The sequence below is a fragment of the Penicillium griseofulvum genome (assembly GCF_001561935.1).
Source record: "Penicillium griseofulvum strain PG3 chromosome Unknown contig_95, whole genome shotgun sequence".
Classification (NCBI taxonomy): domain Eukaryota; kingdom Fungi; phylum Ascomycota; class Eurotiomycetes; order Eurotiales; family Aspergillaceae; genus Penicillium; species Penicillium griseofulvum.
This window is the reverse complement of record NW_024467454.1, coordinates 1,577,680-1,592,682: the sequence shown is the minus strand read 5'-3', so window position 1 is coordinate 1,592,682 and position 15,003 is coordinate 1,577,680. Positions and strand designations below refer to the sequence as shown.

The window sequence follows — 15,003 nt, the reverse complement described above, 5'->3', positions numbered from 1 at the left end:
TCATTTGATAACTTTATGGAACCTGTTAACAGATTTATATACCCATATTATAGTCATGTTTTCCCGCCGTCCCATCCGCCTAGCCTGTCTTTCACAAAACTCTGAGGTCACGTGGATCGGAATAACAATGGCCCGCCTCCGCATTAGAAGGCTGGAGCTCATTACCTAGGTTCCCTCTTATCTTATGCTCCCTCTCCCTCAATCCCATTGTCAAGGCACAAAAATGCTAATATTGGACTCCTAACCTGAAACCAATACTACTGCATCTGTGTGACCCTGTGAAGGCACTAAGTTGCCCTCCAGATCGATCCGAGCTGTCCCCGCAAGAGCGGGGCATTGAGCTCAACGGCAGCCCCAACCACATCTGACAAGATGGATGCTCGGAAGAAAAAGAGAAAGGTGCTCTTGATGGGCAAGAGTGGATCGGGGAAGTCATCCATGCGCTCAATCATCTTTAGCAACTACGTCGCAAAGGATGTCCGACGCCTAGGCGCTACAATTGATGTGGAGCACAGCCACGTCAAGTTCATGGGTAACCTCACATTGAATCTATGGGATTGCGGAGGGTGAGTAATGCGTAATTGACTTCCAGTCATAGACACCATTCCACTAACACGAAGGTCTCCCATCTCAGACAAGATGCCTTCATGGAAACCTATCTCGCCTCGCAGCGCGGCAACATCTTCTCAGACGTCGCAGTCCTAATCTACGTATTCGATATCGAATCACGGGAAGTTGAACGCGACCTAGAAACCTACCACTCGATAATCGAAGCCCTGCGCGAATTCAGCCCAAACGCCTACGTCTTCTGTCTCGTGCACAAAATGGATCTTATCCAAGCCGAGCACCGCCAACGCATCTACGACGAGCGTTCCGCCGTAATCCGCAGTCGATCCAGCGATTTCCGCGTCGACACCTTCGCAAGCAGCATCTGGGATCAATCGCTGTACAAAGCCTGGGCCGGAATCGTGCACAAGCTCATCCCGAACCTAGTCGTCATCGAGCGCTTCCTAACTGCCTTCGCGAAGAAAATTAACGCCGAAGAAGTCATCCTCTTCGAGCGTTCCACTTTCCTCACCGTGACCTCCGTGACATCCGAAGTCGGCGACCTCAATCCAATCTACGACCGCCACGAACGTCTCTCGAATATCATGAAAGCGTTCAAGCACTGCGCCGCAAGAAACACACTCACAACGCCGGCTTCGGCGGGCTTCGTCGTCATGCACACGAAAACCCCCCAGTTCAATATCTTCCTCGGCCGATTCACGGATAACACTTACATCTTCCTGGTTGTGCCTCCCGGCGAGGCTTCGTACAACTGCGCCGTGCTCAATACCATGCTTGCCCGTGAAGGATTCTCGAAAGCTGCTGCCGGTAGCGGTGGTGGTGATGGGTTCCCTCTTCCTCCGCCGGAATCAGCGGATGATCATGCGACGAATGGGAATCCCGTTTAAAATAGGTGGTTGTGAGATTAGGTCTGGCTTTGTATAGCGAGGGGATGTTGTCTTTTTACCCCCTTTGTTTTTCTTGCTCATCTGATTCCTGATTTATGACAAAATACAGCTGGCGCTGAACGATGGCGTTATGGAAATTAATGTATTTCATTTGCTCTTGCTTTCTTTCTTTTTCAACTTGAGAATTGAGATACCCTGTGGGATTTCCTAGTACTTTTTTCCTGAAAAATATTAAAACCGTAGAGCTTAAAAGAACTTGGAGGAACATTTACCGTTGCAATGAGTTCTTTACTCTAGAAATCACATGCAAACAATAATCCGTATTTGACATGAATGAGAACTTTATATAATTACTAGTGAACCTTCAGAGAGCTAGGCCTCTATAAGACTTAAGAGGCCTTTCTCCATCTCCAGGACATTCCCTTCATGGACACCTTCTAGGTACTCGGTAAATGCGTTTAGTTAACTATAACTCTAGTAGTCCGCGGGTACTACTGAAATATTACGAATGACATTCAGAATTACAGACTGATGAACTCGAACGACATCAAAGCATATTCCACAAAACAAATCACTATTCCACAAATTTCAGATCTCTCCTTAGAGCCTCCATTCCTTCAACTTCCATATCCTTTCTCATGCGTAACTACTATCAACTCTAGCCTTTTCCCGCACCAAGAACTGCTCAAAAGTCCCAAGCGGAATTCCCCACGCCTTCACCTTCTCCAAATCCACAAACGAGGACATATCCCGCATCATAAACTGACCTGCAATAAAAGGATTAACAGCTCTCTGCTTCTCAATCTCCTCATCAGACAAGAAAACAGCCTTGAACTCCTTTCCAGTCGCACGGGACAAAGCCCGCATAAGCTCCTCCCCACCCATGAATTCCGACGCAATCTCAATCTCCTGCTGGTGGAACCTAACAGGCTCCAGAATCGCCGCAGCGGCGAATTGTCCGATATCATTCGGATCAACCATCGGCAGCACGGTCTCCGACGTGAGTGCTGTAGTGAATGTACCGGTTGCCACCAAGCCGGGATACATTTGGTTCATCGGGAAGAGGAAGTTGGACATAAAATTTCCAGGTCGGAGGATCGTCCACGATTCGAATCCTGCGTTGCGGATTTCGTTTTCGATGGCTTGTTTGTTGAGCATCATCTGGCTGATGATGTTCTTGGGATCCCAGTATTTGTTTTTGGAGGGATCGTTGGCGGTCACGCCGCTGGTGTAGATAACTTGCTTGATGCCTAGTTCTTTGGCGAGCTTGAGGAGGTGGCGAGCTTGCTCGAGGCTTGAGTTGAGGTCGGTGAGTTTGGGCATCAGATTCAGGAAGAGGCTGTTGCAGTTTGCCATGTTTGGTTTAACGGATTCGTCGTTGTCGAAGTCGCCTTCTGAGATTGATACGCCCAGCTTTTGGAGGCGTTGGGCGGCCGGAGAGTCCGGGGTACGGGTAATTGCGTGGATTTTGATGTTGGACTTGAGGAGATGGTCGATGAGGGCACCTCCTTGAGTGCCGGTGGCACCACAGACGAAAACAGTAGTAGAAGACATTTTGAATGAGGATTTAATGGAAGAAGAATGGCTGTAGAATACTTTTTCGACCAGATATTTCATGCTTTATATAGTTATTCCAGTGGCATTCATGACTGTTTTTTTTCTATAGATGGAACTCCACCAACTCCGCTGTGATGGTCGACTTCTGATTGGTCCATCAAAGCCTCATTTGGACTAGCGTGCGGAATTCCGCTGTGACCCACTGGAAGAGGTCAAGACACACGTGGACATCTTCATCTAGAATGAGGGCTGATTTGAAATCTATCGATATCAATACAAAGTGGAAATCTCCGAATTCCTACTGTAATGTGGCGAACAGCTTTTCTTCTTGTCAAACAGCAGATATGGCCTTACTGGGCTATACAAGCACCATGGTTTTGGTGTGTAGCCTAGTGGTTAAATACTCTGTATTTTTTCCCACACTTCTCATAAATTATCAACCTTCCCAAGGCATTACGGATTTGATAAACAAGGAGCTCTTATTCAAAACTTCAAAAAGAGGAAAAGAAAGGAACTTAAACAATCAAAAAGGATTATAAGCCGTTATGGGCGCAAAGAATACAGATGGCACGTATATTGTAGAGCGGGATAGTTCTTAGCCAGATTAAAAAAAAGCCACCTAGGCCAGCACAGCTCAGATCCAGGGCTCAGCCGCAATGTTTGAGGAAATCCCCCTCCCGTCCTTTTCTCTCGGAACTTCAGTTGCGTATACCAGAGGTTATTCCCCCAATGTCGTGTTTTGGGTGTTTCAAGAGTAAAGTGGAGGAAGGTGGGGGCGATGTGGTAGGTCGACTCCCGACTTCTCGACTTCGAAGCTGATCGTCTCCCAGGGAGCTCGTCCTCGTCCTACAAATAATGTCTCGCCAACTGCGCCCGTGGCTAAAGTGCCGGTAGAGAAGCTGGTCGCGCAGAAGACGACCGAAAAGCATCTAGAGAAACAAGAGTTGGACCCAGAGTTGAACGGTGTAAATGATGGCTTTCCCGTTGTCGATCGCTGGCAAAAGGCATTCGAAAATCTCCCTGAGAACAAGCAGATCATTCTGAAGGAAATGGACTTCGATAAGCCAAATCCTGTGAATGTTGCGCCAAATATCACCGAGCTAATCGATGCTATAAACGCGAAGCAAGAAGAGTGTGAGAGGAGGTTCTGGAAGACCACTGTAGGTGGAAACGAGATTGTGTTTCGCGACTACACGACGAGTATTATTAGCTGGCTGGAAAAGGCCGGCGATATTGCGATCCAGTTTGCGCCGCCTCAGGCGTGCCTACCCTGGGGTCTGGTCAAGTCGCTTATGCAGGTGAGGAACCATCTTCAATTGTTTCGTAGCGATGTTGAATTGTGTTCACAAGCTAGATCCCCGTCAACGAGAGCGAGCAAATGTGCGCCCTACTCGCGACCACCGAGCGAATAGTCCGAATCACAGCTCGCGGCCAGGTGTATGAGCAGGTCTACCTATCTGCTGAAGCTGGAGTCGACCTACAGCCTATCCAGAAGCAACTGGAAGGCGCCCTGCTCAAGATTTACACTACTTCACTTGAGCTTCTCGCTGACTCGACGAAACTTTTGGATGCAAATACTGTCAGACGAACAATCGAAGCTATTATCAACCCTGGCCAATTTGCTGGCCAATTATCCGGTCTGATGGAAGATGAGGATGAACTTCTCCGTGACGTTCAAGCATGCGAAGTGCAGCGCAGCTCGGATGCAGACAATACAATGATTGATATGCTGAAGACATTCAATGACCCAATTATCCGCCTAGACAAAGGCATCGCTCATCTTCTCGCCCATATGAGCGAAAGCGACCGCATAGGAATGCTAGAATGGATCTCACCGGTTCCCTTCGGTACGCACCACGATGGTGTTAGCGAAGACAGGACGCCGGGGACAGGTGACTGGTTATTGCAGCATGAAGATTTTCAAAGCTGGGAGAATGCAAACTCCTCGCTCCTCTTTTGGCTCCAAGGCTCGCCGGGCACTGGCAAGACGTATCTCACATCTGCCGTGATTGATCACATCCGGAGCCAGACTACGAACGAAGGCTTTGCGTTCTTTTACTGTCGCCAAGGCGAGGAGTCGCGCTCACAGCCACAGTCGATCTTGCAAAGCTTTGTACGACAGCTTTCAACAAATGCAAATAACCCCGAGTCTGTTCAGATCAACCTGCGCGACGCGGTCAACACGGCCCGAGACAAAGGCACAAATTTTCGCCTGCAGCAGTGCAAGGAGCAGATACTCGTCTCGTTGAACGTCTATACCAAGTCCACACTAGTCATCGATGCCCTGGACGAATGCGATCCAGATACCCGCGACGAGCTGGTCGAGGCACTGAGCTCGTTTATCCAAGATGCTGAGAATCCAGTTAGGATCTTCATCTCCAGCCGTCCTGATCCAGAAATCGCGACAGAGCTGCAGAGGAGTCCTAATATCGGGATCCAGGCCGGTGACAACCAGGACGACATTCAAAAGTATCTCGACGTTGAACTGGACAAGCGGGCTAAAACGGTGACTATTCTGAAGCGCATGAAGGAAGAGATAATGGACACGCTGCTTGAGCGTGCGAACGGAATGTTCCTGTGGGCAGTCCTTCAGGTTCATCAGCTTGTGAAATGTCGATCTGCTCCCAGCATTCGCGACCGGCTCAACAAACTTCCGGCTTCGCTCAAGGACGCATATGACGAGGTCTGGGCCCAGATCAGCAGCTTGGAGGACCATGATCGGACGTCGGTGCTACGCGCTCTTCACTGGGTGGCAGTCGCGATCAAGCCCTTGACCTCTCCTGAAATACTGTCTGCCATTCGTATGAATCCCGACGGAACCATGGTGCCTGTGGATGCAATGCTTGATGAAAATGGATTGCTGTCGCTTTGTGTCGGTTTCCTGACTGTTGATCCCCAGCTGCGGGAGTGGCGCTTCCCGCATTTGTCGGTCCAGGAATATTTGGAATCGGAGAACCATGTGTCGGGTTTCCAGGGCCACCTGGAAGCTGGAATGGTTTCGCTCTCCTACTTTGTTCGCAATTACAAAGACCTTGACTTGGAAAAAGATCTCGAGCCGGAGGAACTTAAGGCCTTGAATGCAGAAGACGCGCCAATCCCAGCGGATATGGATGATCGCCTTGCCAAAATGCACCCATTCCACATTTATATGAGACACTGCTGGATTCTCCATGTCCAGAATGCCGAAGCTACCGAGGCGAGTGAATTAGCCCCCCTCTTAAAGGCGTTTCTAGGGTCTCTGAGTAAGAGTTCCGTGCAGTACCAAAGCTGGCTTAGACAGGTCGAGAAAGACCTTGGCGTCCTTCACGATTGGGGGAAGTTTTACTACTGTTGGGGGTGGAATTACGGTGGAGATCCCTTCAGATATCCCTTGTGCTATATACTTTCTGAGTTCTTTCCAGAAGATGCTACTGTCTTTGCAATGATCCGATTATCCTTTGACCTCATTCTAGCCTCTTGGTGGGAGGAGGCAGAGATTGATATGTCACTCCGCAATAATGACGGCCATCACCTCCTGGCCATGGCGGCTAATGTCGGCTCATTACTCATCTGCAAGTCACTCCTGGGCAGAGGATTCGATATAAACGCGCGGTGCAAGGGTCTCGGAACCGGTCTTGTTGCTGCGGCGGCTGATGGAAACTTAGAGCTTGTCAAATACCTGGTTGAAAACGGGGCCGATGCACATATCATTTTACCAGAGGGCGAGGGCATGTTTTGCAATGCCCTCTCAGCCGCCGTGGATAGCAAAAGCGTGGAAACCGCCCGGTATCTCATCGGGGATGTAGGCGTTGATGTACGCACCCCCCTTCCCGGTTCGAAGCATGGTTTTGCCCTGCTTGGGGAGGCGGCGTCGGTGCCGGGAATTGAGATGACAAAGCTTATCCTCGACGCGGGAGTCGACGTGGACACGCGCGTCAATAGTCCCTTTGAGCCAACAGCGCTCATCACCAAAATCCAGTTTGGCGACCTTGAGTCCATCAAATATCTTGTCGAGACCGCAAAGGCCGACGTCAACAACTGCGACGCACTGGAATATGCCGCACAATGGGGAGGCCTTGAAATCTTAAATTTCCTAGTGGAAGCAGGGGCAGATGTCAATGGGCGTTCGACCTCTGGAAGGTATGGGAGTCCGCTTGCGGCCGCGTCCTCGCGTTCAAACTACTTCGAGCCACTGGGGTTTCTGTTAGCGTCCGGAGCTGATCCAAACTTGCCTCTGCTAAGTGGGCATTTTGGGAGCGCGCTTGCAGTCGCCTGCGCCGAAGGCGGGCCCGAGGCCGTCAGACGCTTGCTATCGGCAGGTGCGGATCCCAACATGCCTCTTAGGCAAGGCAGATGCGGGAGCGCCCTGGCGTGGGCAGCGTTCGAGTCTCCCGATGTCAACATCTTCAAAACCCTTCTGGACGCCGGGGCAGATATTAACATGCCGCTTGAGCATGGCGAATATGGGTCAGCGCTCGCCGCATGGGGCGCGGGGAGAACAGGGTACCCCTTGTCCATGAGCACGGAAGTCTTTCCCTATCTGATCCAAGCAGGTGCCAAGATCAACATGCCACTGAAGTATGGCTTCTTCGGCAGCGCCTTCGCAGCAACGGTATTCAGTGGCCAATTGGACAAGATCGAGCTATTAGTTGATAAGGGCGCAGACGTGCACATGCGGCTCGAAGACAACGACTTCCCTAACCCACTTGCCATGGCCGCCACTACCGCTAAAGATCATATAGTGAAGTATATGCGCGAACTTGGGGTTGCTATCAACCCAAAATACCCAGGGAAAAGATACGGTAGTCCACTTATTGCTGCAGCAGTGTTCGGGAAACGGCACCAAGTGGAATATCTACTTGACAATGGTGCAGAGGTAAATGCAAAGTACGAGGGCTCATACTATTCCACTGCGCTGCAGGCTGCAAGGGCCAGTATTGAGCTGGAAGATCGGCAGTGGATGCGACGAGAGAGCCCCCACAGCTGTCACGCAGATGTTGACAGGTGTGTTGAAGCGTGGGCAGAGGAGAAGCCTGGCATTGTCGACCTGCTTCTTGAGTGGGGAGCGACTGCTTGAATTTGTGTATAGTTAAGATAGACACGTGTATAGCATGAAGGATACGATTCCAGCCGCCAAATGGGATCAAAAACATAAACATGCACAAGACCCGTCCTTGTGCATGTTTATGTAAGAACTATACGGGCACATTCAGCCCCCGGGGCCAGCCTCCTGATTGAAACGAGGCACTTCCATCCTCGGCCATTAGTTATCTGCCGGCCTGGAACTTTTCTCTTTCCCTCAGCTTAATGATATAAATTTCATTTTCACCATGCTGGATACAGAGAAAGCTCCTCCTCGGAGGAAATCCTGCGAGTCATGCAAAACAGCCAAGCGGCGTTGCGACTTGGCAATTCCAGCATGCTCGAGGTGTATGCAAAGAAACATCCTATGCGTGTACCCCGGCAGACTGCCCCAATCTTACTCTGAGATAATGGATACTCTGGATAATTATGAATCTTTCGTGGATAATTTGGATAATTATGCATCTTTTGATGCTACGGCTCTATACCCCACTGATGCCGATCTTATGGCGCTCAACAGTGGTCCACTCCATCCAGTCGTGGTCCATTCGCCATTTCGGTATATCACTATACTCCATCCAGATCAACGCGTCGATTTGTACGAACATTATCCACCATTGAATGGATTTGAATTGTCTACACCACGAGCAAGCCCACCAAAACCCCTATCTGGTATCTTTGCTAGTCGCATTCAATTTGCGGTTGATGTCCTCAAAGATATTCCCAAAATGATGGTTATGGAAACACAAACCCCATGGTGTCATCGCCAGCTTTACAAAAATAACATGCCAAAAGAGATGCAAGGTTAGTATCACTATAAACTATTGTCTACAGCAGACATCTAATAACTATATAGATGCGTTTACCTGTTGTTCACTCTTCATGACCAAGAACGAAATCAACGCACCAGTGCTTATGTCAATCTTCGACTCCAAAATAAATGACCTCTTATCATCACCACCACCTATGGAGCCTCTAGAGCTCCTCGGTCGAATCCACGCCCTCATCCTGCACCTGATAATGCGTCTATTTGACGGAAACATACGATCCCAACCACCGTCACAAAGCCTATTCGATGTACTAGAAACATCCGTACAGTCTCTCCTAGGCTATATCCATCTACCACACCCATCAGAAACATTAGACTTACTTCCCATATCCATGGACCCGGTGATGAATTTCTGGGACTCATGGATCTTCCAAGAATCAGCTCGACGCACGGTGATGATGGTGTTCTATTTTGTGTCTATACATAACTTCATGCAAGGTAGACCTGCACCAGTTTGTGATGGAAAGCTAGGACTTGAACTTGCGTGGTATCAATCTGCGCATTTGTGGAACGCGCAGAGTGCGTTTGATTTTGCTGTTGCCTGGACCGAGAAGCTGCATTTTATCGTTTATAATGCTGACTTTTCGGGTCTGCTTCTGGATGCGAAGCCTGATGATGTCGACTTGTTTGGGAGGATGTTACTTGTTACGAAAATTGGTATTGATGAGACTAAGGCTTGGTTTTATTCACGGGGTGGTTCATTATAGTGTTTGTTAGGTATAGATTCCATGTGAGGCAAGAGCTTAGTCGGGTACATTTATCGAGATACAACATCAAAGTCAGCGAGTCTCTCCTCGGTATCCTGGAATGTTGTATGCTCGTCTCTAATAGAGATATCTTCTCGAACATCTCGGAGGTCTTCCTCTAGAAAGAAAGTGTTGGGGCTACGAGGAGAAGAGGAAGAAGAATCATTCATTAACCTGGCAAAGAACAGAGGATGTATATCCTGCAAACAAGCTTGAACGAACTACCTTGTCTACAAACGAGAGATGGGATGGTCCAACAGAGCTTTCAATAGATTCATCGTGAACCTCGTTGATTCTTATAACTGCTCCTTAATGAAAAAGAATTGGTTCCCGGCGCACAGAGTTCAGTCATATGTGCTTTACCACTATAAGGGGGTTCTGGTGCTGAAAATATTCTACCGAGAATGAATGACAACTCCTTGCTTTGAGCCCGCAAGCTCTTTCCTGTCCCAAAAGCAAGTAGGTAGGTACTTTGTCGAAAACTACCAGCGCTCCTTCCGCTATACGGCGCTTGGGGACCCTGACATGCCTGGTCCTTAAGTTCATTTTAACATCGCTTTTTTATTTCTAGTGATCTGATTGGCTGGATCTTTCTCCCCAAAATAAGGTAATCATGAAGCTGTTCAGAGATCCGCTTTTTTTATATGCCTTTTCAAGCTATCCCTCTTGTCCCTGCTGAAGCTATTCCGAGCTTCTTTTATAAAGAGAAATACAAGCTCAATTTTATACCTGCTCATATAAGATACTATCCATATTTCTTCCTCAAGTGCAGATTGCCTCCATCAATTATTATGACTTGCTTAGATCTAATCACTGACCCTTCTTCACTGCCGTATACCACGTAGAGGGCTGAGTTACTACAGTAACAAGACCTTTAATATTCATTTACTTCAAAATACAATACTGCAATGACATAAGATCCCATCCGAACCATCTATATTTCCTCGCATCCGATGCAGAAAGCGGCCAAAGGCAGAAGAGAGTAAGAACTAGGGAGGGATTTAATTATCTATCGGACCGGCCGGCCTCAACGGAGAAGGGCATGAAAAATGGGAGCAAAAAGAATAACGAGGGCAAGAAGGGGATGTGGGAGGACAGGGCTGTACAAAATCAATCATCGACAGAGCTCAGACATTTTTTTTTCATTGAACTTCTGGCATACGCATGGCAATATCGCCCGACTGTGTGATGTATCGCACCCAAGGGAGAGAGGGGTATTGCAGCTGTGGGCAATTATTAGCGATGAGTTCAATAAATAGGCTAAGGGGATAGATCTGGCAATGTCTTACCTTGGGTTCGGTGATCTTCAGATATCGCACTTGAATACCACTGGTCGTGAAATAGGGGATCTCGAACTTGACGTTGATGGGGCGTTTCGCTTTGCCTACACCTCCGGCTCCGCCCATGCTGCCTCCGAATCCACCGGTCATACCACCACCGCGCTCATCGTCGCCCTTGACGGAGGGTAGACCCAGCTCTGCGCGCATGAGGAATTCCTTGCCGCCACCGAACTGCTTGATCTTCCAGATGATGGCTGACTTCTCGGGGGCGTAGTGCACGGTTCCGATATTTGTGCGGAATCGCGGGGAATCTGCGTCTTCGGGGACGGGGACAAGAATCTCGACGTTGTTGGCGGTGCTGCGGCGTTTGAATTGAGCTTTGGCCTATTGTTGAATCGAGGTTAGGGACTGCTGTTTGCTATATTACATAGGGATATTACCTTGAGCATATATTCAATTCGGGATCCAGAGTGCGATTCGACAACGCACTCTACCCAGATCAACGGCTTCACTTGTGTGTTTAGTCGGTAGCTCATGAGCTCGAATTCACCATCCGGAGGGATGAAACTGATTGTCCGGTCATTCTCGAAGCGCGAGAGTCGAACACACTGGTGGAACTTGACGTCTTCCATCTCGACCGACTTGCCTCGTGTAGCACGACCAGTGGTCTCGAACATGGCTTTGTCATTCAAGCCCAACCGCAACTCTGGCATACCACTCAGGTAGCACTTCATCTTGACAGCGCCCAGAATCTCAGATCGCAGGACGTTTCCATTTGCCGAGACGAGAAGATTGAGGGATTCGACCACGTCCAGGAACACTTCGTTTTTGCGGTAGCGTATCCCCTCACTACGCCAGGAGACAGCGTTTGTGACAGCAATGGGTGGCCGTGCTTGGACATCCAATTTGTGTGACTCTTGGGTGATGTATCTGGTCATAGCACAGATCCGTCAGTTATGCTGTTTCACTACCCTGCGGTACCCATAAGACCCAGCTGCTTACTCTTGTAGAATCTTGGTCTCTGTTGTCTGCGGGTATCCGAAATCCATCATCTCATCCAGCAATTCGTAAATGACGACAAAGTTATCCCGGATACTCTCCTCCTCCAGCACCTTGAAATATTCGGTGAAGACCTCCACCAGCTTGTGGAGGAAAAGTAGAATTTCGGTGGCATTTGTGTTTCGTTTGGTTAATGCGAGGATGTACAGGTTGCTGTGGCGGATATAAAGGTACTATATAGAAACACCTCTGTGTTAGTAGGTGGGGAGCACACAAAAGGAGACACTCAGGAGAGTGTGGGGTCGGAGCGGAATGCCTAGACTTGGTGGAACGCACGTTAATTCCCTCGTGAGAGAAGCAGGGAGGCACTGCTGAGCTCTCTTCTTCGGCGTCACTGAGAAGGATAGGGAATTTCTCGACCGCGGACATGGGAATATCTCCGCGATAGTTGCGGGCCAGTAGGGTCTATACATGGTCAGCGGGAGGTTGTCCCTGAACGCATTGGCGACTTTCCCATCAGTGAGTCAAATCGCCATGCTGTTCACAAGGCCCAATAGCCTACCTTGCCCTTAAGGTCGAGGAAGAAGAGTGCGGACGCCATGACGTGTCAATGGGGGTAAATAGGTGACGGGAGAGTTGGGTGATCTGGTCTTTTCAAGGTAGGGGGTGAAAGCAAATAATAACAAAACCGCCTTATGCGCCTACTGCAGCATTGTCATTAAAGAGAACAAATAAAATGTAGTAGAGGTGAGAAAGGAGCAGATCAGCGGATGATTGTTGGCGATGCCCGCAATGTCGGAGATAGACGCTAATCTAAAGGCGGACTAGCGTGGTAAAATCACACATAAAAGCTCGTCGCGCACTTTTTATTTTCTTCTTTCTTCCAACGCTCCCAATAGACAGTTCAAGGCAGTACAAAGTCCTTGTGATTTTCTACAGTTACTCTGACATTCTGTCAGGGTTCTGTGGTGTATTGATAACTACCTTGCGATACAGAGGCGCGGAGACTACAATCTTACGAGGGTTCCATAAGAGCTGGCCGAGTACTTTCTCTGTTACTCGGGCGGCGTCAGAGGAACCGTACATTTCTATAACTTCAATTGAATTTCTTTTTATCAATAATCTTCATATCTCCTAAAACACCCTATAAATCTATCTTAGACTTGGGCCTGGGACTTATTTGACAACTTTTCGCCCTTTGCAATATTTCCCAAATTCGAAGTTCTCTAACCCGTACTCACAGTTATGCTCACAGGACGTGTGGCCAACAGGCCCCGTCTTCAACAACATCACTCATTGTTCAATAGAAGCAGGCCAGCTGCCAGCTAATTCGATCCTTGGTATTCTCCAGTTCCCTTTCCACTCTGAGGTCGACGTCTCAGATCTAGTGTAGCCAGCATCTACACTATGGCGAAAGTCTTTGAAATTTATCTCAACAATTCCTGGGTTTCAAAAGCTGTATTAGGCCCCAATGGACAATGCTTTGCCAAGTTAACAAATTATCGTTTTAATTCAGTGGAATAACTGTCGCGGTTGGAAACCAGTCCAATCCTCCTTGGGCTTCACCATCATGCTAGGCTATATACAAAATGTCTCCAACCGATGCCGGGGGATGAGTGACTGTCCACAACTCTTCTGGGGTCAGAATGAACGGAAGGATGGGAATGGTGAACGAATTTCCTTATTTATAGGTACGTATAGCTTCCATAATTAGAATCTTATGGATAATATAAGACGACTCTCGAAGATCTCAAGCTTCACCAACACCAGAAACCAAAACTTCGAGTACAATTCCAACAATTCATTAAAGAGGTCTCAGACGGGTGCGAAAATGCTATATACGACTTATCTCATCGAAGGGTTGTTGGTCCAAGAGACATGGATAATTGTCGAGATATAGATATCACCAGTTTTGATGTCTCAGAGAACGAATGGGACCAACGCTCATTTGAATATGCGTTTCGCAACTATAAGAGGTATGTTTATGTCTTTGAACTACAGAGCCCTTCCTCTGTGAGAACCCCGAGGATTACGCTAATGTTCAATTAAATAGTACTACGCATCAACGGCAAGTTCTCGGAACGGAATACAGTCCTTGGTGTGCTATATCAGCACTGAACCAAGGTGGCTAAGTCAAAGATAGCCAATTGATTTCCATTCTTTACCGGGTCAAATCGAGCAAGCTAGCAAAGGACAATTCGTCTCATTTTTCAGTTGCAGGAAGAAAGGAGCCTGTGATGAGTGGTATGGCAACTTCGCCCAACGTGCTCAAACTCAGTATGATCTTTTAGGTCATATTGTTGATTGGCTGCGGACCTTGTCCGAACGCATCACTGTTCAGCGTCTGGTCGTACAAGATGAAGACCCTTGGATGACTGCAGACAAGCTGGTAAGGGCGGCGCATCCCCCTTCGCCATGCCCACCGTCCATATTTGATATACCCTGGGCTGATAAGTCAAATAAAGTACCTGGGCTCATTCGAAGTATGTGATTTACTGAGAGGTGAACTGATCGCTGTTTTCAACTGTCATCGATTGCACTGTATGTTTGTTCCACATCCCGCGGAATCACAGCGATGAAATACAATTGTGTGTTTATAAATACAGTTTTACGAGGTCAAGCCATAACTGACAAATCGAGGCGTGTAGGCGCTAGCTGAAGTTTGATCTGAAATGGGCAGATGCTCTCGGCCTCAATGGATGACTTTTCTGGCATTGAATACCACTCGGTTTGCCCGCGTGACTTTGTGAAAGGGAATTCTGCGCCTGGGATCTTACGAATGTGTATATAGATCAAGTGCGTAACATGTCATAACCTTCCTATTTCGTATCGGCATACATTAAATTTTCCTGCTTCGTGCTAATGTACCTACAGCTCTGCAGTGCAAATATCACGTTTTCATGTTTCACAATAGTTGACAGCTATATTTCCTCGTATATGATTGTGTTGCAATTTCATCATCACTAGAGTCTATTATATTGCTGCGATTGGTATATATCCATTTCGCTGCAGTGTGATTCTCGGCATTCCATCTTATTTCAGCTTCAATCCTTTTTATATGTTAGTTCGACCACCGG

At 48.2% G+C, this 15,003-nt stretch overlaps 4 protein-coding genes across 4 annotated transcripts; 2 read left to right on the top strand and 2 right to left on the bottom strand.

Annotated features, from left to right (window-relative positions):
- Window positions 1–372: 372 nt before the first annotated feature.
- Window positions 373–1,454, top strand: PGRI_060760 (Rag GTPase GTR1; the record flags this gene model as incomplete). The annotated part of the gene is made up of 2 exons (XM_040793790.1): window positions 373–566; window positions 635–1,454. 2 exons carry the CDS (start codon window positions 373–375, stop codon window positions 1,452–1,454), a joined length of 1,014 nt encoding a protein of 337 aa, XP_040648645.1.
- A 636-nt stretch (window positions 1,455–2,090) lies between these two features.
- Window positions 2,091–3,008, bottom strand: PGRI_060750 (NmrA/HSCARG family protein; the record flags this gene model as incomplete). Its single annotated transcript, XM_040793789.1, has 1 exon — window positions 2,091–3,008. The coding sequence occupies one exon, from the start codon at window positions 3,006–3,008 to the stop codon at window positions 2,091–2,093; it is 918 nt and encodes a 305-aa protein (XP_040648644.1).
- Window positions 3,009–3,740: 732 nt separating this feature from the next.
- On the top strand, window positions 3,741–8,067 carry PGRI_060740 (uncharacterized protein; the record flags this gene model as incomplete). Its single annotated transcript, XM_040793788.1, has 3 exons — window positions 3,741–3,794; window positions 3,842–4,309; window positions 4,366–8,067. The coding sequence occupies 3 exons, from the start codon at window positions 3,741–3,743 to the stop codon at window positions 8,065–8,067; spliced, it is 4,224 nt and encodes a 1,407-aa protein (XP_040648643.1).
- A 2,585-nt stretch (window positions 8,068–10,652) lies between these two features.
- Window positions 10,653–12,527, bottom strand: PGRI_060730 (AP-1 complex subunit mu; the record flags this gene model as incomplete). The annotated part of the gene is made up of 7 exons (XM_040793787.1): window positions 10,653–10,747; window positions 10,810–10,870; window positions 10,937–11,311; window positions 11,368–11,857; window positions 11,930–12,159; window positions 12,263–12,391; window positions 12,489–12,527. The coding sequence occupies 7 exons, from the start codon at window positions 12,525–12,527 to the stop codon at window positions 10,653–10,655; spliced, it is 1,419 nt and encodes a 472-aa protein (XP_040648642.1).
- Window positions 12,528–15,003: the final 2,476 nt, after the last annotated feature.